The sequence below is a fragment of the Megalopta genalis genome, chromosome 17 (genome assembly GCF_051020955.1).
Source record: "Megalopta genalis isolate 19385.01 chromosome 17, iyMegGena1_principal, whole genome shotgun sequence".
Classification (NCBI taxonomy): domain Eukaryota; kingdom Metazoa; phylum Arthropoda; class Insecta; order Hymenoptera; family Halictidae; genus Megalopta; species Megalopta genalis.
Window position 1 is genome coordinate 2,450,173 of NC_135029.1, and position 23,640 is coordinate 2,473,812.

Sequence of the window (23,640 nt, forward strand, 5' to 3'; positions counted from 1 at the left end):
CGGATTTTATTCCCTTGATTTCGCATGATTTCGCGTGACGTGATGTTAGCATGTTTCTACCTTCAACGGTTCGACTGCCGTGCCAACAACCTTGAAAAGTCCATAAAACTAGAGTAATTTATTTAATTGAATTAAAATTGAAAAGTTACCTTCTACGACATCGATTACTTTGTCAACGTTCGTACGTTTTATGAGCCTCGCAAAATTAAGAAAATATAATAGGTTAGCGTGAACATCAATTTTCAAAATGAGCAGATAATTTCGTCATCTATAGATGGGTGACGCGACAGTCGAAGCGTTAATTTATATCGGAACGTAATTTGGTTGTTCAATATTATCGGGCATAATTTATTTATACTCTGTCAGCTTATTACACAAGCGATTACAATCGTAATCAGATCGTGTTCGGTGTTATTGTAATCAGAAGAGAACCGTTGGTTACTATTTCTTTTTCAATCGCTATTCTTCGCTACGTTCGAAGCACCACGGGGAAATGTAGTACTTCTATTCAAATGCCTCAAAAGCGGCAGCAATTTCATTCATAATCTGACTAATTAATATAATTATTTATAAATATAATATATATAATTTTTTAGATTATATACATAATATATAATTATTAATATATTATGTAAGAACTTCTTTCGAAATTGTTATGTGAGAGATAATTAGCGAGCTTCTTCGTTGAAATGATCTGATAACACGCTGACATTGTTTCAAAATCCTTAGATAAATTTTGCAACCGGATTTGAAATCAGCGCGTCAAAATCTACACGAGAAATGATTTATAACACGTCACACAAAACAATCAAACTGTACACGATATTGGATAAATCACAATTTTGTTCGGATGTTTGAAGTTTACCATAAATTTTCGAGGTCGAAAAATGTACATTCTCTCTATTTTTCTCTCATTCAGCAACATTTCGGTTTCTACGTCAAAAAATAGAGCATCGGTTTGTCGTGTTTCTGTCGAAAATTCGACGATTTTGACAGAAGTTCGTCGCTGCACGGCGCACGCGTTTACAGAGAGAGCAACGCGGCAAATCAGCTTCCGAAGAGGCGCGCATTTCATTACTAATAGCAATTCCACGGTTATCGTTATCTAGTATTTTCAACTCTCCGCCGGAAGATTAGACTGCGGGCACCCGGTGAAAGAGGGCCAAAGAACAAAGGAGCCGAATGAATCAAAGGGATTCGGCCAACCGTTTCTTATCAAACTTGCCGTGAAATCTGCCGTATTGTTCTCGATAATCTGTCGCGCATCGCCGTAATGAAGTGGAATGGCTTGAATGGAGTTTCCGGGATATAGGAAACGCAGTCATTTATCGGTAGAATTCATTTTACTTCCCGCAATTCGACGTCGTCGCGCCGTGAATGCTGTCCGAGATCCGATGCCGAGCGACAAGCTTAAAGACGCGTTACTACTTACTTGCGAAACAAATCAATCTGGGACTTGGCAAACTGAGAACTTAATCGTGCTGCCATTCTAAACAGACTCCGTCTCATTCGTCGAATCAATTTCGAACGTGATATCTGTGGTTGCAAGGAGAACGCGGCGTGTCACGTGCTTTCGCTTTCGAGATATTGTTGCTTAAATGTTGCACGAAATTCGTACGAAGTTGAGATAAATTAATTTAGGTCACACGTTTCCAGGAAACAAGTCCAAGAAAAAATTGTTACAGTTTATTGTTTTGATCATATGGTTTAGACTCCCACCATATAATTTTGATATAATATGATTTTAAAGCGATGACTTCGTTCTTGTTGAGAATAAAAAGGAAACAGAGATTCGTCAAAATATGAAGCATGCATGATGAAACTACAGTGAGATAATCTGACTCATAAATCCCTTATATGTGTGCAAAAACAAAAATCATTTTTGTTGAAGAATAGAACTTAAAAGTTTCACAGTTCAAATATATATAATGCTTTGATAACAAAATATAATAAGAATCCACAGCAATTTACTGTTGCGTGGCATAACGAATCTCGTGATTGTCAGATTATTAATTTACTCTAAGGATAAGCCTTGTACCACATGTTTCCATTGCGCATCGTTTTGTCTTTAACAACCAGCCAGGAATCAAAACATGATGAAGAAGTCCATTTCAGAAGTGAATTGAGTAGGGAATCTCATTTTCACCGCAATTCTGCCTCGGTAAAGAGTATTCTTGCAATGAGACTCGATAATGGACATATCATCGCAAAGAAATAGAATATACATAAAATAAGTAACATAATTTCGTATATAGAATCAAACCAGAACTCGTGTCGGTGTAACCACAGATTGAATGTTTTTAAATATTGTTGACTCTTAGTAAAGTTCTTAAAAGAAGAATCAAATGTTTACTCGACGAAATTCGTAAAACAGACATTTGACGTTGACTTTCACAGATGAAACATATAAATGTGTATGATTGTTTAATTATTAACTGAAACTCGGTGTGATCGAAGTTTGGATACTTTTAAATGTTGCTTCCATTATGTTTCGGCTTTAGTAAAATTTTTAAAAGAAGAATCAACTATTTATTTGACAAAGTTCGTACAACGGAGATTTGATTTCCATAGAAATGATATAATTATGTACGATGGTCTAATGATTAACTAAATTTTAAAACTTAATTATTAAATCAGATTTAATATTTTTCAATATTCATTATATTGTGACTGTAGTAAAATTCTTTCTAAATTTTCGGAGGAAATATATAATTACATAATTATATATAATTGTAGCAGTATCACAGAATCACGTGTTTACTGAACGATGGAATGTAAAATGACACTTTTATCCGTCGTATAAGCGACACATTTCCGTATCCAACGGAAATACCAGCATAATAATCCATCAGAAGCGGATCATAAATCTTCACCAGAAAAAGTACAATCGATAAAAGTGTGAACTTGACTTGGATCGATACAGCTTAGCACTCGGCGCGAGTCTGGAGACGGCTTTAGTTCCGAAGCGTCGAAAACGCGAAATCTGCGTAATAGAACAGAGTATCGACCGACTATGAAAAAGTCGATAGAACCGATTTTGTAAGGTGGAACGTGATGGCGGGCCGAATATCGGACGGTTTCACTTGCAAGTATCGGAATTAATCACGGAAAATGAATACGGGACCGCGACCGCGTAAAATGTGGTTGCCAGCTCGCGATCTGCTAACTTTATTAATCTTAATTTAATCACCGCATATATTCTAAAACGTCGAGGAGGCCAGAACCAATTTGGTAGTTCGATACGCCCATAAAATAGCCTGGCGGGATCGCGGGTTCGTTTTATTAAATTCTCTCACGCAAAAGCTGTCGGCGAATCAAATTTAACGACACATTATCATTAGGCGAGGGTAAAAACGTGTGTGCCGCAATGCTCTTTGATCTCCGCCGCCCGGCGAGGAAAGCTTTTACCTCGCGATACGTCTAGCTTTTCTGGAAATAACGAATTGATTTCGGAAAAGTCGTCGCCGGTGCTAAATGCCGCGGAACTTGATTCGACGAGCCTAAAGAGAGAACAATGAAATTCGAGACGCGGAACCGTTCCATGTGTATTATTCTCAGAACACGGAAACGGTTGATAAATACTGAAAATGTTAATTTCATAACGCTCGCAATGTCCGTTATCGTGGGAAGTTCATTCTACCGGGAAAATGGAAGCCCGAGTAAAGCGAGATACATTAATGCCAGGTGTACGCTCGTTCGCCTTAAAAATACATTGTAATTTCTCTTGTTTAATGCGAAAGCGTTTCTACCAGAAATATGTATAAACGTGTCCGGCAGATATCAAAAGCAGTTAATTACGCTATGACTTCGACTCCATTGTATAACAAATCGTAGAATTGGATTGCGGTGGAAAACGTGTAAACCAATATAAACGGCGTCAGAGCGGTATCGGCTTCGAATAAAATTGTTGCCTCGTTTTCATCGATTCTTACGCATTCCTAAATCTCAAATTAACGCTTTGTCTGCCGCGGAATTATTTGCTGAAAATTCATTTAGCACGTTAATCTATCGTATTTTCCCAAATTGACTAGGAACCGCGAAACGTAAAAATGTTAATTCTACTTTTCAATTCTAATTTGATCGAATAAAATACTTTCCATTTGTGAAACTTGTTGGTTTGCTGACGTGGTAGACGAACCGTGAAAATCATTGTTTCTAAACTTATCCAAACTCGTGTCTATGAAGGCGACGATTACACAGCGGATCTTTAGGCAATTTTTAAATTGTCTATACCACGATTGCGATAACGAGAAGTCGAATCAAAATATATCTCCTCTATTAACGAATTTAGTTAGTTGGAAATAATATAACAGCTTATTATTGAAACCTTCAACTATTTTCATTGTTCCGTGTTTCATCTTCCCGTTTTCCCCATAAATGCATAAAATCCGCTGTCTAATGACGACATCGATAGACGAATGTTTTATTCGCATTTGATTTTGACTTTGCGAAGAGAGCCTAATTGCTTGAGAGTGTGTTTTAGAAGAAAACTATCTTCTATACGTAAAACTATCTATACGTTAATTACTTTTTGGCCTAAATTGAAATTTCTATAAGTCAAGCTTATTCACTGTTTACACGTTTCTTAATAGTATTTACGCGATTAAATTTGATTTGCCAACGGCTCATTGGTGCTGCACCACCCGTTACGTTTTGCTTAAGGAGATAGTCCTCTTCAAACATTGATTACAAGTGAATGTTATGCAGTGCTTGTAATTAGTAAAACGTTACTTACGATGTTTGACGTGCAGCCTAGGAACGGGATCTTGCGGCCAAGCCACGTTTTGCGCGGCTAAGCTGATTAGCGCCAAAATTCGCAGCGATGTGCTCATTTTGGAAGCGAGTGGCCCTGCAGGGTATCTTATAAATCAGCGGTAGCTTTCAATCCTCATCGCCGCTCCGATCGTCATACCTAGAAACAAATGATAGGAACAATTAATATTAAGGATGAAGGAAATCAGTACAGAATTAGGCTAAGTTATGTATAATGTTTCGTTCATTTATACAGAGTGTCCCGTAATTATGTTAATTCTTGAAGGTGATGATTCCCGAGGTCATTTGAAGTAACTTTTCCCTTAGCGAAAATGCAATCCGCGATTCTGTTTACGAGTTATTAACGAGAAACGGTGACCAATGGGAGGCGAGATCAGCTGGCGCGAGACGGCCGAGCCAATAAGCGGAATTGGGCGTCAACTGCTCGTTGGCTCGGTCGCCTCACGCCAGCTGTCTCGCCTCTCATTGGTCAATATTTTTCGCTAACAACTCGTAAACAAAGCCGCGGATTACATTTTCACTAAGAAAACAGTTACTTCAAATTATCTCAGGAATCACCTCTTTCCGGGTGTAACATAATTATAGGACACCCTGCAAATTTTCAGCTGAAATTTAACAATTAACTTTTTCTTGCATCTCACATTATTTAGTTCTCTAATTATACAACTAAATACTTTCAGAACGTTGAAGGCTTATATTTAATATGAAATTAATGAAAATATGTGAATAATATAAATATCTCAATTGCAGATACTACTATAATTAACTACACTATTATTATTGTAATTAACTTTTTGATAATCCATTCAACTTTAATTAAACTATTAAAGCAGTTTTTCCTTAAATAATTCTATAGTTCAGAAAAGATACATCGTCCAAACATTATCTATACAAACAATACTTTAACAATAAACTAACAATAAACTAATCATAGAACATTAGACGTAAATCACCTAACTGTCGAAAATCTTATTAATTAGCTTATTCTAATCACTACTCAAATTGAGACCGATACGCTTCGTTTCTCTACGAATCACCTAGATTACGTTCAATTATTCGCTTCGGCCATCATGCTCGAAACCCTTGCGACTCATAATTCCCCTGAGATCTATCAGAATTACGAGACTCACGGGGCTCACGCAATGCTCCAGTCCAATTGTAGAAACAACGACACGCTCAAAGTTCTCAAGAACTCATCAAGCCGCCGAAACAATTCTGATCCAACAAACTCTCCGAATCTAACCTAAACTAATTATTGTTAAATGACAAGAAACGAAACATCCCTAAAACACGTATGCCCCGTTTTGGTAGAAAGATCATACCCCCGAGTTTATATTAAAACGAAGTAACCATAAATGAGAGAGAAGCTGCACACAAAAATCGAATTTTTAATACATTGTTTGAGCAAAGAGCTTTTGTTATAATTTCTCCCGTTCAAAGTCACAGAATTTAACCCGAGAAAGATAACCTACGTCGCAGAGGCGCCTGCGAAGACTGTTGATTTTTGTTAATTTTTCATAGAGGTCTAGTGATTTAAGTTTAACATTACTTAAAATATAAAAAAATATAATATAAATGCATTTTATTTTTACAATAATGTCATTTTATTTTAAAATGACTAGATTAACTTAAATAAATATCCATTGTTAGTATAAAATTGACGCCTTAGAAAAGCATGCGCCTCTGAAACGTATGGTTATCTTTCTAGGGTTAAAGAAAAATTCGCTTTCTTCGACAATGCGGATGGTTGCCGATAAAAAGAAACACGTGTCAAATACGTGTCTTGAATCAAGATCACGAATTTCAAAATTGCTCAAACGATATGAAACCCTCAAAATACTCATCATACCCTCATCATACTACGTCACCAAGATCTGGCTAACTCGACAAATTCGTGAGACCCGCTTAAAAACCCCTTAGAGTCACAAAATACTCAAGATCGGACCTCCAAGTCATCTCAAACACACCAAACTTTGGAAACCTCTCAGTCTGGGGAGTTTAATGGGTGTCAAGGGACTTTGGCGTGCGTAAGATCCGAGAAGTTGAAGTGGAGTAGTCTACAGAGCTTGGAGATCTTATGAATCTGGAGAATCTTGACGGTCCCATGGTTCTGGAGGTTCTAGATAATATTTCTGAGCTCCTCAGGAGTCTCAGAAATCTGGGAAAAGTCTATGGAAGAACTTTAACGATTCGATGATCACGAAGTCTGGACAGCGTCAAGGACCTTATCTTCTTTTTTGGAGATCTGATAATCTGAAAGATCTTACAGGGTTCACGGTTACCAGAAGTTTGGAAGTCCACGATGGCTGAAAGATATTAAGCGCGCAATAACTGTCGAAGAACTTGAGATTTAAAATGCCTTTTCTTAAGGTTTCGAAAATCTCGTCGTTAACCAATTTGTAGAACTTATAACTGGACTGCGGAGTTTTATGCAAAATAAAGATCGTCTGCTTCAATTGGAAGAAGTAGAAACTAGATAGAAAGTACTTTCTTTCTTTAATAATTTTAATAGACTAAAACTAATACGCTGACATTATTAAGATCTTTTAACGTTTTTGCTATTGTAAATTGCAAGCATTCAATTGCATTAAAAATGCATAAAATTCGCTTATGTCAAACATAGATAAAAAGTTACCTACTCGTCCATTTACATACCAATAATTATGATAAACATAATTTGCTATGTTGCAAATAATGCAATGTTCAAATAATCAGTCGAATTTGTTACTTCTCACCCAAAAAAATCCTTGATTCTTAACAAAAATCTAAATTGTTAACCAAACTCTTTAACAATATTTCAGAGTTTACGTCATTTATTACAAATATATGTAGATCGCACGTCTTCGTTTACTTTAATTCCTACTTTAATGAAATTATCATCGCGTGTCTGACACATTGTTATAGTGCAAGGGATTAATCAAATTCGTGCACGATATTTTAGAGCGTATAACATCGTCTATTAAAAACACAGATGTTACTCGTCACCAACAAAAATCCTAAAAAAACTGCAAATAATTTGTAAATCTCCTCGATGCTCGACGAAAATCTACGTTGATTTCTATTTCTATTTCTACTTCTATTTCTGCAATAACGTCGCAGAAATAATAACATCGTCTGTTCGAAACAAAATTAAATGGTCGTCTATTCGATTATTTCCATGCCGATCTCGACCGAGCACAGTGTCCAATTCGCTCCTGAAATATTCAAATAATCAGACGAATTTGTTTCTGCTGGCGCGAAGAAGTTTCGCGCGTGGTTGCGTTAAAAATGCAGACATTTCTTAAATCTCCCCGGTTCTTAACAAGGGCGAGGTCGTCGCAAGTAGGAGGAAAAGTGTCTTTGTTCTTTTTCGTGGGGAACTTATACATGCGCGACTTCTTGCATAGCCGAGGTACCGCCTACTAGGGCGAGATAGGGTACGACGGAGGGAGGAAGGGAAGAAAGAAGGTAGCAGGTAAGATAAAAGGCTAACGAAGGAGGAGAACACCGCCGACTCGAACCAGTGCGGTAACGACGATGAACAAGACGACGATGGTATGCATTATGCAGAGAGGTCGCCAGCTGGAACTACTATTTGTCCTGGTGCTTCGCAGTCGACTGCCGCTATGACTTCGAATACACTCACGATTAGGTGGAAAATCGGGTCTACGCGCATATAGAGATTTCCGTTGAATCGGGCTGCATATCTAACACCGCTAACAAACTACCACCGGTATCTCACGCACAAGGTGTTTCAGAAATCCGAACTTCAACAACCGTATTTCTCACACGTTCACGGATCTTTGCGCTGCATAGCCTTTGACCCTTTGCAATCCCCAATAATTCCGCAATTCTGCTCCAGCCAGAGGATATACAATTATAGAAGGAAGTCGGCAAATATGGAATATTGCCATTGCACAGTGGTCGGGGAAGCGGAATCTTGTGGCAAAAATCCAAATTTTGAACTTCTGTATTTGGAACAAATTTTGTTTGCCACGAGATAATATTCTCTGTTAGAGAGAGAGAGAGAGTTTCAAAATATACAAATATATTACTTCTTTTAGATTTCATATATATTACTTCATTTATAATAAGAAATGCTGACTTGAAGACCGAATAATGCAAATGAAGATGAAACTAATTACGGTATATTCTCCCTAATTGACGCTCAGATTGTACACAAAAATGGACAATTTGGGAAGAGGAGATACGATTATTCGAGCCTTGTATGATAACAATTATAAAAACAAGCCGCAAAGCTCGAGTAATCGTATCTCTTCTTCTCAAGTTGTTTATTTTTGTGCACAATCTGAGCATCAATTAGGAAGAATTTACTATACTTTCATAACACATTATAAAACATTAAAAAACAAGTTTGCATTGTACTTTAATGCTTGTTGGTAAGTATAATTCAATTATTGAATGGTGTCTTTACCAAATTTCAATATGCTTGCAAACAAGGTAAAGTTTATAACAGTTGCAGCTTTGAGAAGGTTCATAAAAAGATGTCATACTTAAGACTCCTCCTGTATGAAAGTTGAAATTGTTGGAAAGAAAATGAATGGTTATTATTTCAAAACAGACCACGATTTCTCGGACATATTCGATGCTCTGGCAAAAAAATGTTTCTAACAAAAGTTGGTCGTATTGATGTTTCTAGAAATTAGAATACAAAAACTTGCAAAGCAAATTTTTTTCTTATAAGAAAGTGTTGGTCATTTCAATTTTTTTCTATTATGTCAATATACATTAGTATTATAATGTACATATATTAGTATTATATTAATACTAATTGTATTCGAATTCAAAAAACGTAAAAATGTTGATAATGTAATTGATATTATGTAACTTAACTTTTCAGTTTCGCGCGTTTGATTAAAAAAAAACAACTTAATTTTATGAAATTTTTGAGGTGGTTGGCATGACAATCAAAATGTTAAAAACAGATTACCATATGGTTAACTCCTTGATGTTCCAAATATGGAATGATTTGAAATAACTATATCTTTGCTTTAAATTAATTTAATATATGACACTATAACCAAAGAATTTAAATAATAAAACGAAAAAGGTTTTTTAAGAAAATAATTACTTTCTGATTTAAATTTTGATTTAATTGCGTAATAAATAAAACAAACAATATTGTACCTGTCATTCTATATATGGTGCATTTTCCATTTTTTAAAACTATTTCAGTATTGACAATTGTTTTCAATGTTAGAAATTTAAAAATGTTCGCTCTTTCTCGGTACTACGTTCAATCAGCTTTTTCCGATTATTAGAACAACTCGAATAGACAGTAACACTTTTATGGAGTACCGCCCAGCGTCTCGAATGATTAATGGTCGTTGTCCTGGTATAGACTAATGTTCCCCCGCTGTAAATAAAACAGGATCGACTACGTCCAACATTAACAAAACATTCACAAGCGGATGATGAAATCCTGCACAAACATTCAACAAGTAACAACATTCCTTCGTAGTGGTACATGTGCAGGGTGTGGCCGGAAGAAGAAAGAAATTATATTTTTTCGTTTCTGAGAAAATTGAGTTCAAGAATTTGACGAATAGATGTCGTATCTATTTGTGACATCTAATTGTGTTTTCTAAAAGTTCTACTTCTGGTAAATATCTGATGAATTTTCAAACAAGAAATGCAGTGAAATTGATTCTGGGAGTACCTCATGATTTATTCCATATAACAGATCAGATCACAAATAAAATTGGTTTTTGAAAATGTCAGATAAATTTTCAAACAAGAAATGCAATAAAATAGATCTTGGAAACATCAGATGAATTTTCAAGCTAGAAATGCGATGAAATTGATCTCGAAAATGCCGGATGAATTTTCAAATAAAAAAATACAGTAGAATTTATCTCGTAAATATCCGGGGAAATGTTAAATAAAAAAATTCAATATCGACCTGAATTATCAAACTAATGCAGTCATAAGGTACGCGTGTGCTCGAGAATTCTTTACAGTTTGCATGTCAATCCGTCATCAGCTATTTTTTGCTTCTATTAATGTTTCTAAACGGCGAGTCTGTTATTCCGTTGCAATTTTTCACATGAATTAATTCTTGCGTAAGAATTAATAGCAGAGAAATTATTTGATTGATGAGATGCAGATGACACGTCACGAATACACAAACGCACGATTGCAACGCGCCAATTTGAAGTCTACTTTGTTGCAGTAGAATAATTTGAATGATTGCAGTTTCCAGTAAAACGTTTTATATTAACATGCGAATAATTGAAGATTGAAGCAAACAATCCATAAACTTTCTAACCAATCGAAAACCAGTTTGTCTCGTCAAATATTATAATTTCGTTACGGTACAATGTCTTCTGTAAATCGGCTCGCATTGCTGAGGAACATTTTAGCCCGTACATTTTCACGTGCGAGACCGTGCATGCAATTTCAGATCACTAAAATAAGAAAATTGTATACTATTCGAAACGTTGTCTGTTTAAATTCACCAGAATTCCCGGCTGTGAGAAAATGGCTTTCACACCTTTTCAACCAACCTCAGCCCGGAAAAATCATTTCCTCGGTTACATTGTTCGCCACGCAACTGCTTGCATAACTTCGTCTTAACGTTCGAAAATTATTTGCGCCGTGTTATTATTAACGCTATCGCGTCTGATGGTGGTGGTGCACGGCGATATTAACCTGTTGGTTATCGAACGAATAAACTGTTCCGCGACAAGCCGATAAATTCCAATCTCTATCGCGCGAACAGGAATGATCTTGACGGCGGCGCAATAGTTGCTCGCGGAACGCTAGTAAATCGAACGAAAGCCCTAACGCGTTCCCAGGAGGCCGCTTAAAATCGGTGGGGGAGACAATGTGCGGCGCAGCACGGCAAAGTGTTCGCCAAGGTGTTCACCAAGGTGTGCGCCAAGGTGTACGCATCCAAGTAGGTACGAATCCAGCTAGATATTGGGTTGGCAACTAAGTAATTGCCGATTTCAGTTATAGATGTCTCTCGCTCCCATTTTTATGATATCCGTAAACTTTACCAATTTTACCAACTTTCTTTAAATACGTCATACTTTACTTAATCTTTGATCTATTGGGTTGGCAACTAAGTAATTGCCGATTTCAGTTATAGATGTCTCTCATTTTTATGATATCTGTAAATGTTATATTATAAAATTATTATTATTATTATTATGTTATTTTTTTATTATCCATGAATGTTAGCAACTGGACAAATTGAATGCAGCGGTCAAGGAAAAGCGACCAGAATTGGTCAATCGTAAAGGTGTCATTTTCCAGCAGCAAATGCTAAGCCGCACATGTTTTTGTCCACTCGGCAAAAATTGATGGATATTGGTTGGGAATTGATGTTACACCCACCATATAGCTCTGATCTCGCGCCATCGGATTACCACTTATTTCGATCCCTGGACAACTCCCTTCGTGGTAAATCTTTTAACGATGATGACGCTGTAAAATCTCACTTAACTCAGTTTTTGGCCGAAAACGATCAGACTTTCTACGAGCGTGGAATTTTCAAGTTGTCAGAGAGATGGCAAAAGGTCATCGAACAAAATGGAAAATACATTACAGATTAAACTTCGTTCCAAGTAAAAAAGAATTTTTTATTTCATTGAACAAATCGGCAATTACTTAGTTGCCAACCCAATAGTTTAACGATATACGCGATCAGTATTTACGCAGACAAAATCTTTGTAAAGCTCTTGAATTAGCCAAAAAATTGTGAAATTTTTCCGACAAAATTTTATGAAATGTTGCAACGAATATCAGCTAACGTATGAGAACTTATTAAAATAAAATTGAAAGCTGTTACATTATTTTCGGCCTATCGAGTCTATGAAAAGGAAAACAAACTTTTGTTTCACTTCAGTTTGTTGCAATTGAGATAGACAATTTTTAATTTCCGTAAAAATCCGCAGTCTGATACATATTCAACGTAACAAGTACGCATTCTAGAAGTGAATATTAACTTGTACAAAATGGTTACATAGCAATGTAAGTAGTATGCATATAAGATATCGAATGCATTTTTTAAATGTTCGTTCCAAGTTCAGACAAAAAAGTTAAAAGACGAGAGTTTCTGATTTTCTCTTGTCATTCCTCGTAATAGAAAAATTAAAACAAAAAAATGTATCATAGTCATTGTAAACTGATCCTTCTAACATCTCTAAAAAAATTCAAGTCGTTTGGTCCAATTTGAAGGAAGTTACTCCGTTTTAAACGGTGTTCGAATACTATTGGCCAGGTGTTGTATAAATGATCTGTTTCGATTAGAAATTTATTAGCGACAAAGCTAGTTAACGTAGCTGTGAAAGAAATCGTAGTGTAACGGGTTAACGAAACATTATTATTTTTGAGCAGCGATGAAGACCGATGAAACGAAACTTGTCTATAGAAATTGACTAGAATTCATAAGCGTATACGTTGAACTTGGTGCCGTCCCTACTGGCCGATGTTAGGCGTGGCCGCCCTATTTCCGAGACGCGGACGAAGTGTGGATTGAGAGTCACTTCCCTCCAGCATCGTCACCGTCGGGTTTCCGATTCCCCATGGTAGGTAGCCACTGCAACGAAACGAGACTTTCTCTTACGTCAGACAAGTCACGAGCCATCGTGTCGTTACGACCCGCCCAGCTACTGCTCTCCCCCGATCCGATCGGAAACCCTCGCTCCCGGCGCGGCCCGGCGAAAAAACTACCCGATTTAATTTTCTTCATCGGATCGGTGTCGTGGCTGAAAAACCTAAGGGAAAAGAGATTGTAAAATCAAGCAAACAGATCTCGAGCGGAAGTTCGAGGGCACCGCGACGGCAACACGTACAGGCACCCGGACGAGTGTTCCCGCCGCGTCCAAGTCCCGGGGTTCGAACACATTCACACCGGCCGCAGTCCTCAAGACCAAGAAAATTAAACTGCACCGACTCGACGCGACGGAAACATTCGCCGAGTCCTGTCCTGGGACCATTTTATGACCACCCTTCCTCTGGCCAACGATGCAAAAATCATGGCGAGAGCCGTGTTACTCGGGAAAGTTGATTTTAGACCGGGTTAGATCTAAACATCCAGCCAGTAAAACTCTATGGACCATTCCCGAAAGCTGCCGAGATGCTATACATCGTACACTTCTCGCTGCGAAATTCGTCCCTCTGGGCTATACGCGAGGAAATTGATTTCTCTTTAGTAGCCCGGATAATCGAGACCTTGAAGGAACGATGAAATACAAGGAGAACGTTCTTTTTAACGCTTCGACGGCATTTCTGCATTATGTAAAAGAAGGACGCGAAATTTGCGAATTTTCGTGTAACTTTTTGTATTTAGGCAGTCGTCGTTGTTAGTCGCTCGGAGCTATTACGCGAAGTGACTGTCTACTAATTAATAATAAGAACAAATCATGTATTATCTTATTACTAAAGGGTATATTTTTCGTAAGGGGTATGTGGGTCGGCGTCTAGAAACAATCAACATGGCAGCGCGCTTATCTGTCGAAAACGCTGAAAATTCTTCAACTTTTCAAAACTTGCATTTTCGGTGTCCTCTCGTCAAGATCTACGTAAATATATTACACAATGTCGAGAAATTTTGATCCCCTAAGGAAAACAATAACCTAAATTATATGTAATTATAACAAATTATATATAATTTATATTTATAATGTATATATAAAATTTACATTTATAATTTATACATTTATAATTTATATATTTATAATTTATACATTTATAATTTATATATTTATAATTTATAATTTATACATTTATAATTTATATATTTATAATTTATAATTTATACATTTATAATTTATATATTTATAATTTATAATTTATACATTTATAATTTATATATTTATAATTTATAATTTATACATTTATAATTTATATATTTATAATTTATACATTTATAATTTATATATTTATAATTAATACATTTGTAATTTTATATTTATAATTTATACATTTATAATTTATATATTTATAATTTATACATTTATAATTTATATATTTATAATTTATACATTTATAATTTATATATTTATAATTTGTATATTTATATTTATGTAATTTATAATTTGTATATTTATATTTATGTAATTTATCTTGCATGAAATCTGCAGTCTAGGGATTGTTGAAGAATAATTTTAGAAAGGACACCTAATTGTCTATCTCCTGGTACGATATCGAAGATATGTACTTCTGGCAAAAATGGATAGATGAAATACAAAACAGTAGAAGCTACAGAAAAATTTGTGAATATTCTTACATTATATTTTCGTTGAATGCGCTGACTTCGAGCGCTCGATATCGGTGAATGTGCTACCGATAGGAAAGTGTTTCAGCAATCGGAATTAATGGAATAATTGGTTGAGGTAAGGTCAGGGAATACGGTGAGTGGCGTGTAAGTGGGAAATGAGTGTTATTAGTGAATCACAAAGGAATTTTGTTCAACCGTGATGATGCCGAACCAAGGACAGCTTTCGATAACATTAAAACTCACCATCACCATCGGAAATTCATACCGCATCCACTACATTCTCCTGGCCGTACCCCGACAAATTATACTCACCAGCATGTAATCATCCGTAGCTGGTACGAAACCGAGTTACAGCGAACGCTTACGATCTATGCCGAATAAACTCTTGAATACGAAACATCGACAATTTCTTGAACGGAAAATTAAGGAAGTTTCTTCGAAGCGAAAGACAGCAATCGATAAATATTATTAGTTTTCTGTGAATATGAAAGCAACTGTTGATGTTATTTATTTGAGCAAACTGGGTTAACTTTCATTCATATAAAAAGAGAAATTGATTAATAGAAATTGATTTCTATTTAAAATTACATATAAGTGTACGTTGCCATTTTTTATCAACTACATGGAATTGTAAAAAGTCATTTGAAGTAAGAATAGTTCGTTTCACTAATATTTATGATTGAATGCAATTATAACGTTCAAAAATTATTATTCACGTCTGCGGAGAACGGTAAGACGTTAAAACCATTTGAGCTGTTTTCGGACATCGTGCTTTCCACATGATGATGTGGATAATTTAGATGGGGAAATATGTTAATATTATTGATATTATAGCAATCAGATAATTAAATTCCGAATTTTATTCAATGGTAGATTTTGGCCATTGGTAAACGATATTTTCCTAGAAAGGAAACTACATTTGCAATTCAAAATAAAATACTCATCACGAACTAATTAGACAATCCAAACTAAAATTCACATTAGTCGTATCGCCGAAATCGTGTAAGAGTTAAGAAATAAATAAAGGCATTCGTCGAATTTATAATGTGTCGAATCATCGTTAACACGTCGACATTATCGGTGTCCACCGATACCTTTATCGATTGCAATGCGTAAACATAAACATTTAGTTAGATTTCAATTTTTTCACAGACTCAACTCCCCGACACAGAATCTCGTTACATGTGGGAACCAACGCGGAACTTCTGAGGAATTCTCATAGTCCACCGCTAATCCTCGAAACGTTCTGTAATTGGTGAAGAACGCGCCCCGTCTAATGAAATCCAATCCGAAATCACTGAAACCAGAGACCATTCAATTACAAGACCATAAAGTAAACGGACCGGTTAAACGCCCACGTTTCTCGTAAATTGTCCAGATGTTTCAGAGATAAAGAGAAACTGTATCGTTGGCCAAACCGAACCGAACCGAGCTAAACCAAAGCGTTACGTATGTATAATAATTCGCGGCAGGCAAAAAGCAAAGAACAACGAGCAAAACTTCTTCCTAGGGGAACACGCCGCGTTGCGTGGAGTTGCGTCCGGGCCGAGTTGGACGGTGCCGCGATAAAAGCAGAAGCGCTAGAACTAGAAGCGGGGGTGGTAGAACGTTTCGAAACAGGGATTAAGTGGAACATGATTCGAGCGCGGAATGATTCGAGCTACCGCTACATTACCATTGTTATCTGTAACCGATCTGTGCGTTTTGCAGCGGCGACGGGGTAGGAGGGTCGGCGAGGGAAAACAGTCCGGGAAATATAGGAGAAAATCGAGCGAAACCGCGCGCGGTCAGCTTCTGAGAGTACAGATACGGCGGCGGTCATAAATTGAAGATAAATATTTTCGTATTATATGACTTACCGCATTTTATATGCATACGAAATTGAGTCTCGCGACGCATACAACAATTACACTTTTAACACGTTGAGCGCCACGCGAATTATTTAGGAAATCCCCGTCAAGCCACGCGCGTTTTTAGTTTTATATCATATGAGCTGTTCATTTTGAAAGTGGCATAAGTCACTTTGTCTTTAAGTCGATATATTTAAGGGTTTGCGTTTGAACACGTTTCAAAATATGGATGCTAACTTTCGAGAAGATTTACTTGTATTTGTTATCTCAGGATACCGATATTTTTCTCAGTATAAATAATTTCGTATAAACGTTAAAAAATCACCACTTTTCATTACGGTAAAGTGACTTATGCCACTTTCAAAATAAACGGCTCATATTTTACACTATCAGCCACCGATGGTTGACGCGGCCTAAACGGAAAGTTCACTGTCAGCCACCGATGGCTGATGTGGCACTCAACGTGTTAATCGCTTTTTTAATTGAAACAAATTCCACAATGTAACAATTATTTTGGTGCATGATACAACAATTTCTATACGTCTCAGAGCCAACGCTCGAATGCGAAGGGTTTGGTCGCATTTCATCCGACGTACAGTAAATTCTCCCTAATTTTCCTTCAGCTTGTAAACAAAAATTTGGAAAGTGGAGATACGATTGTTCGAGCCTTGCACCTCGTTTTCATAATTGTCGACAATCGGCAACTATAAAAACGAGCCCCGAGGCTCGAACAATCGTATCTAATTTTCCCGAATTGACCATTTTTGCTTACAAGCTGGCGGAAAATTGAGGAGAATTTACTGTATCGCAGTACGTTAGAGGAGCACAGTGGTCTGAAAATTTGCTTCCTGTGACCAAAATTATTGTAGCGTTGTCTCAAGGTCTGAGGTTATAGCACAGTTGGTCGTTGAATTCGTCTCGACATGCGATGGCTGCAAGAGGTTGTAACGGAACTTGATATCCTCTTCTTAGCAATTGTTTAAGCTTTCGTATAACAAAGGTCTCGCGTTAACAACTCGTAACAGTTTATGGATGAAACAGTTACGTACACGTTTACATACGTGTACATGTATTAAAAAATGATTAAAACTGAATTCAATACTCCAAGTGCATCAGCTAATACATACAAGACCATCGCTAAGACCTGTTTTCTAATATTCTATAATCGGTGTGTGAAAGAACAGTGACTAATTGCTGTGGCTCTGGTTTAATTTCGAGTATAATTAACTTTCTACTTATATCGAACAAAACATTAAATTTGTGTCCTATAAAATAGACAAAATAAAGGAAAATTGGCCATGTCTTGTTCGATAAATATAAAATTAATTACGCGCGAAAACAAATCAAAGACACGGTAAATTGACCCACGGTAGCCGGCTCCACCAACCACGGTGCATTTGACCAATTTCTCTCTGTCTCCCTGTTCGTCTCAAGCTTTCGTCAGCTACCGTCCAACTGCGGGAAAGCGAAAGAAAGGGGCGCGGAGAGATCAAGAGAAAGAGAGCCCGCGAAGCAGAGAGAATTCGCGGGCAGCCGGAGTGCCGGAGTACCGGCTACAGCGGAACACGGCCCGTCTAATTATCCATGCGCTTTGTGCGTAGAGTGGCCGAGTAAACGCAACACAACAGCAATAGCACACCGGCCACAAGATACCGACACGGCTGCTCGAACCGTGGATAATTCCAGGCCGATCGCTCACCGTTCAACGAGCCGAGGATCAAAGCAAAAACAGTAGGCTGCTGTTCGTCTTGCTCGCGATTTCCAGCCTGGTGAAATCCTCGACGATTTTCTACCGCGATCGTTTCTTCCGTAGCGACGCGACGACGCGATCGGACGAGTCCCAACGCGACGCGCCTTTCAAAGACCGTTCACCAATACCCGCCTCCTTTCTTCCCCCCCTCGCTCCTTTATTTTTATTCACCGGTTCTTCTTCTTCTGGTTCTTTTTTGCTTCTCGCCGCGCCACGCCGTGAACACCACGCCGGTTCATCGTTCCCGGTTCGCCGTCGTCGTCGTCGTCGTCGTCGTTGCAATACCTCCTTCGGGCTATATTCTATTTCCACGGCGTGTACAGGCGTTTATGCACCGCGATCCCTGTCCGTAGCACATTCCAACGAGTCTATCAAGAATTTATCGCGACGATAAATCGGCGGAGTCTGTCCTGGCCGTCAAAACTTCTCCGACGGCAATCCATTTTTATTTCCCTTCTCTGCCCGAACAATACTTATCCCATGAATATATCGGCCACTCGCGGACGCGCCTATGTGTGCACCTCTACACGAACATGCGTATACAGGGTGGCCCATTGAAATCGATCGAGTCAAATATCGTTGGAAACCGTTGATTGTGCATACCGAGAAATGTTTCAAATATAAGTTGAATTGTTTCCGATAATTAGTCAGATTTGTCTGCGTCGACGTCTAATGAACTTCATTTCCTTAAATGGAACCACGACGGTGCTTCGAGATCGAACTAACACACGTAGATAAATATTCCCAGTCGGTCCGTTGACATTTTGTATTTTTCTTATCATTTTTTAACCCTTTCAGTGCCTAACGGCGACGTATCGTTGAGGACTGCACTTGAGAAAATATTGTTTTCTTAATATTTTTGGTAAATAGCAGTTTTAATTTTAAAGTTCTTATAATTTATATTCCCTCGAATTGCCTAATTGTCAGGGCTTACGTAATTTTTAATCATTTCTTTTCGAAACTTTATGAAACTTCATTAAACAGGTTCGGTTATGTTTTTCGCTCAGGCACACACCAATTTTTTGGTCGGCTCTGAAGTTGTTGATAAAGCATTTCTGCTTTGGAGCGCAATTATGATTTATATGACATATACGATGGTTTATGGTTTATGCGACATTTTGTCTTATTTTCTCTCATGCTGACATCGTTTGGCCGAAAAAACCTTGGACACCCCTTATGTCTATGTATGCATGCATCTCTGTGTGCATATAACTGTGCACGTATGTACGCGTGCATCTCTGTATGCATATACGTATGCACGTGTTCGTGGACACGTGTGCGTACGGGGCGGCTCTCACTTTCCCCGCGCGTCGATGTGTTTACGGCGACGTTGTACGCCTGTCGATACGTCAGCAGGCCTCTCTTCTACGAAGAAATTTCTCCTCGTTTATGAATTTACACGGGAAAATATATCGGCGGATCGGCTGAAAAACTGCGCACTACGAGCAAGACTTTCATTCTGCTCGGTCTGTTTCCCTCCCCGGATTCTTTAAGAGCACTTCCTAGCCTAAGGAGATTGAAAAAAATCGAATTCCCTTCGCATTTTCTCGAGGCGCAGACCCACAGAACGTACTACTGTGATCAAAAAGTAAGGTGAAATTGTCATTTCAAACTCCCGGACATTAGGAAGGCAGGCAATTGTTTTTATCCTAGGTTGGTAGGACTGTCTATAACAATTGCCAAGCGTCTGTTTGTTAAAAGGTTTAATTATCTCCGAGTTACACGTGTTTTAGTAAACGACCAAAAGCGAATTTTTCGATTTTTACAATGGGTGATTTTGTTGAGCAAAGAACTTGCATCAAATTTTGTTTGCGGAACGAATATTCTTGTGCGGACACGTTGAAAATGTTGCGGAAGGCCTTTGGTGATCAAACTATGGCACAAAAAAACGTTTATAAGTGGTACAACGAGTTCAAAGCGGGCCGAGAACGCGTTGAAGACGAACCGCGCTCTGGACGACCATCAACGTCTACCGACGAGGGCCACGTCCAATAAATCGAAGATTTGGTGCTTGAAAATCGTCGATTGACAATAAGAGACCTCGCTGATAGTGTTGGAATATCATTTGGCTCAGTCCAAACCATTTTGAAGGATGTTTTGTGTCTCAAACGCGTCAAGTCTCGATTGGTGCCATGTCATACTGCATTGGTTCTTCGCGACTTTTTTGCCAAAAACTCGACTCATATCGTTCCGCAACCACCGTATTCGCCTGATTTGGCTCCGTGCGACTTCTGGTTATTCAGCAAACTCAAAAGGCCGATGCGGGGACGCCGTTTTGACACGATTGAGGAGATAAAAACCGAATCGAAGAAGGTCTTGAAGGCTATACCGGAAAAAGACTATTCCGACTGTTTCGAGGACTGGAAAAAGCGTCGGAAACAGTGCGTTTTATCGGACGGGGATTACTTTGAAGGGGATGAAATTGATTTGGAAGAATAAATAAAGAATTTACATTTTATAAACAAATTCACCTTACTTTTTGATCACAGTAGTATTTGCGAGACGCTGCCCGAGAATTCTTAAAAATCCACGGAGTCGTGCAGCTTCACCCGATAAAATGATCAAGGGATAAAGTGGTAATTGAAACTACAAATGTTTTTTTCCGAAACCGCGTTCCTCGCGCGATTGATGCGCTGGAAAATGGTGACTCAAATGGGATTTTTGCGAATCGACGGATTTCAGTGGAAAATAGACTTGTAAAACGATTCAAAATGATGGGCATAGATTTTGTAGCTGCAATAATTTAAATCGAAGAGATGCGATACGATAATTGAAATATTTAGATAATTTTCTTAACGACGTCTATATGTATATAAGCATGAAGTGTATCTTCTCTGCGGACCGTTTATGACACACGTGGTGAAACTGCTTGTCGTGTTTGAACTAACGGCACATGCATGCTGTAATTACTCTAAGCATATACATTCGAAAAGAATTCAAACACAAATACAAGTGCAACAAATCCATTGTTCTGGTATTTCCATCTGGATTGACATGCGAACGGCGAGTCTTTTCGACGAACATGTTAGAACTTGTAATTTTATTTATCACCTGTTTCCCATCATATTTCTTAAGTCGACATATATTTTTCAGTGCAACGCGTGCTAATTTCAATTGATCAATTAAAATAATAAGCTCCTCCATCCGAGTGCTAATTAAAATTGTTTCTAAATTTCTAACATTCTTGCTAATTAAACAATGTTTTTTCTGTATACATATAATTTATTTTCTTCGATTTTGTAGGCTAATGCAAAATCTATATTAACACTTTAACGACCGCTCACACAACATGTGTGTGATGCTGCCGCCGAAGGTTGTTGGCCAGTACCGCACTCTTTGTGTGATAATTTATGAATGTAAACAAGTGTGGATATTGCTATTGGCTTCATATTTCATTGTCACGTCTTTGATTATAGGTAATTATTGCCTATTTGTTTTTTGTTTTATGTTAACTTTTTCGTGAATTTAATAAAGTTCTTTAAAATTAATTCTTCAAAAATACTGCCGGCCCCTGGCGACGTTTGACTGCGTAGACGTGCGGTCGTTAAAGTGTTAACAGCAACCCCAAAGTTTGTACTCGTCATAATCACGAAATGTTGTCATTTCTTCGTGACGAGCATACCCGTCAATGTCAACTAACTGGTTAACACGTGTTAATATTAATAAATTCCTACGTGAGACAGATAATCTATATTTTTTGTACACCAACTGTTTGAATATTGATAATGAAAAGGTATAATTGTAGTTCGACTTAACACGACAACGTGCCTGACGCGATATTACGGGACAAGTGGGTTAAATATGTCTCTCGATACCGAAATACGTATGTTTCCTCGATTGCATGGTCCAAGGAAAAATTTCGTAGACGATATCAGATCGAGTTATACGACTACGTCGCTTACTTATACGTCAGATATTTCGTGGAACACACATGCGAAGGGTTGAACGTCTTGAACGGCATCAATCTCTACGAGAACGTTCCATTAGCGTACGCCACGCCGTCTGACCGGATAGCACAAATCGGTCTTTATGACTGACAGGCGCGATGTAGAATGAATGCATAGCAAGCTGCGGCCCATCTCTAGACAGAGACAATACGCACGGAACTTTCCGCATAAAAGGCAAGGTCACGGGACTATGTATAGCAGCTTATGACCAGAAATTTCCGTATAAGGGGGCGGGAGACCTCGAAACTTTATCAGAACTCCCCCAACGTAACAGAGCAACTTCTTGATGATATCGTATAAAAGACAAATACTGCCACTAAGTGCACAATTTGTGCGGAAGTGGGTGTTTCATTTTCGGCCAGGGAAAACATTAATTTGCGAAACACGTGGTACAAGACAGAAATTCGCCGAGTTTACTTGTTCCGAAGGCAATATAACGAGGGTAGTTTAATGGCCCGAATCGGGAAATTCAATTTTCTTTTATAGTTCTCGCAGCGTCGGTATATTGCACTAGTAACCGAGAACGCTTCGAAATCTTCGGTGTATAAACATCTATTATAAAATAGATGCTAATAAAAACAGGATTAAGTGGTTTTGAGAACACTTGCCGAATGGTGAGAAAGGGTTCAAGAAAGTAATGGTCGCAAAATTTTGAAGAGTTTCGACTTTTGCTTACGATATCACATTTTCATTTACATAGTTACAACTCTATCTTAACCGTTCTTTCCGTACATACTTCTGATCAGGGGTTGAAAACAATTATAATATCGGTTTCGGTTCTTAAGACAATTATGAAGAACCGAAAAATGTACTCACAGCTGTTATAAGATATATTGATTTCGGTTCTTCAGAACCGTTCGATTCTATAACTGTTGTTTCTCGGTTCTGAGTTTCGGTTATGGATTTTGGTTCTAATTCTGTTTCACGTTAACAAATACGATGCATTTCCTTTGGCGATTAAAAATACGGATTCTGAAATACTTTGTATTATGGACTATTGTTTTGTCTACCACACAGAAAAGGGATGTACAATCTCTTACACTACAGTGAATTTTGCCAATATGTGCAGGTATAACCGAAATCTAGAACCGA

The 23,640-nt window shown here is 37.8% G+C and overlaps 1 protein-coding gene across 5 annotated transcripts in view; it reads right to left on the bottom strand.

The window, feature by feature from the left end:
• LOC117222855 (semaphorin-1A) overlaps positions 1–23,640 on the bottom strand; it is an 870,584-nt gene that overhangs the window by 748,004 nt on the left and 98,940 nt on the right. For all 5 annotated transcript variants that reach the window (XM_076527085.1, XM_076527084.1, XM_033474843.2 and 2 more), the window contains exon 2: positions 4,736–4,912. In XM_076527085.1, the coding sequence (XP_076383200.1) occupies positions 4,736–4,832 (97 nt within the window). In that variant the 5' untranslated portion in view covers positions 4,833–4,912. The remainder of the gene's footprint in view (positions 1–4,735; positions 4,913–23,640) is intronic.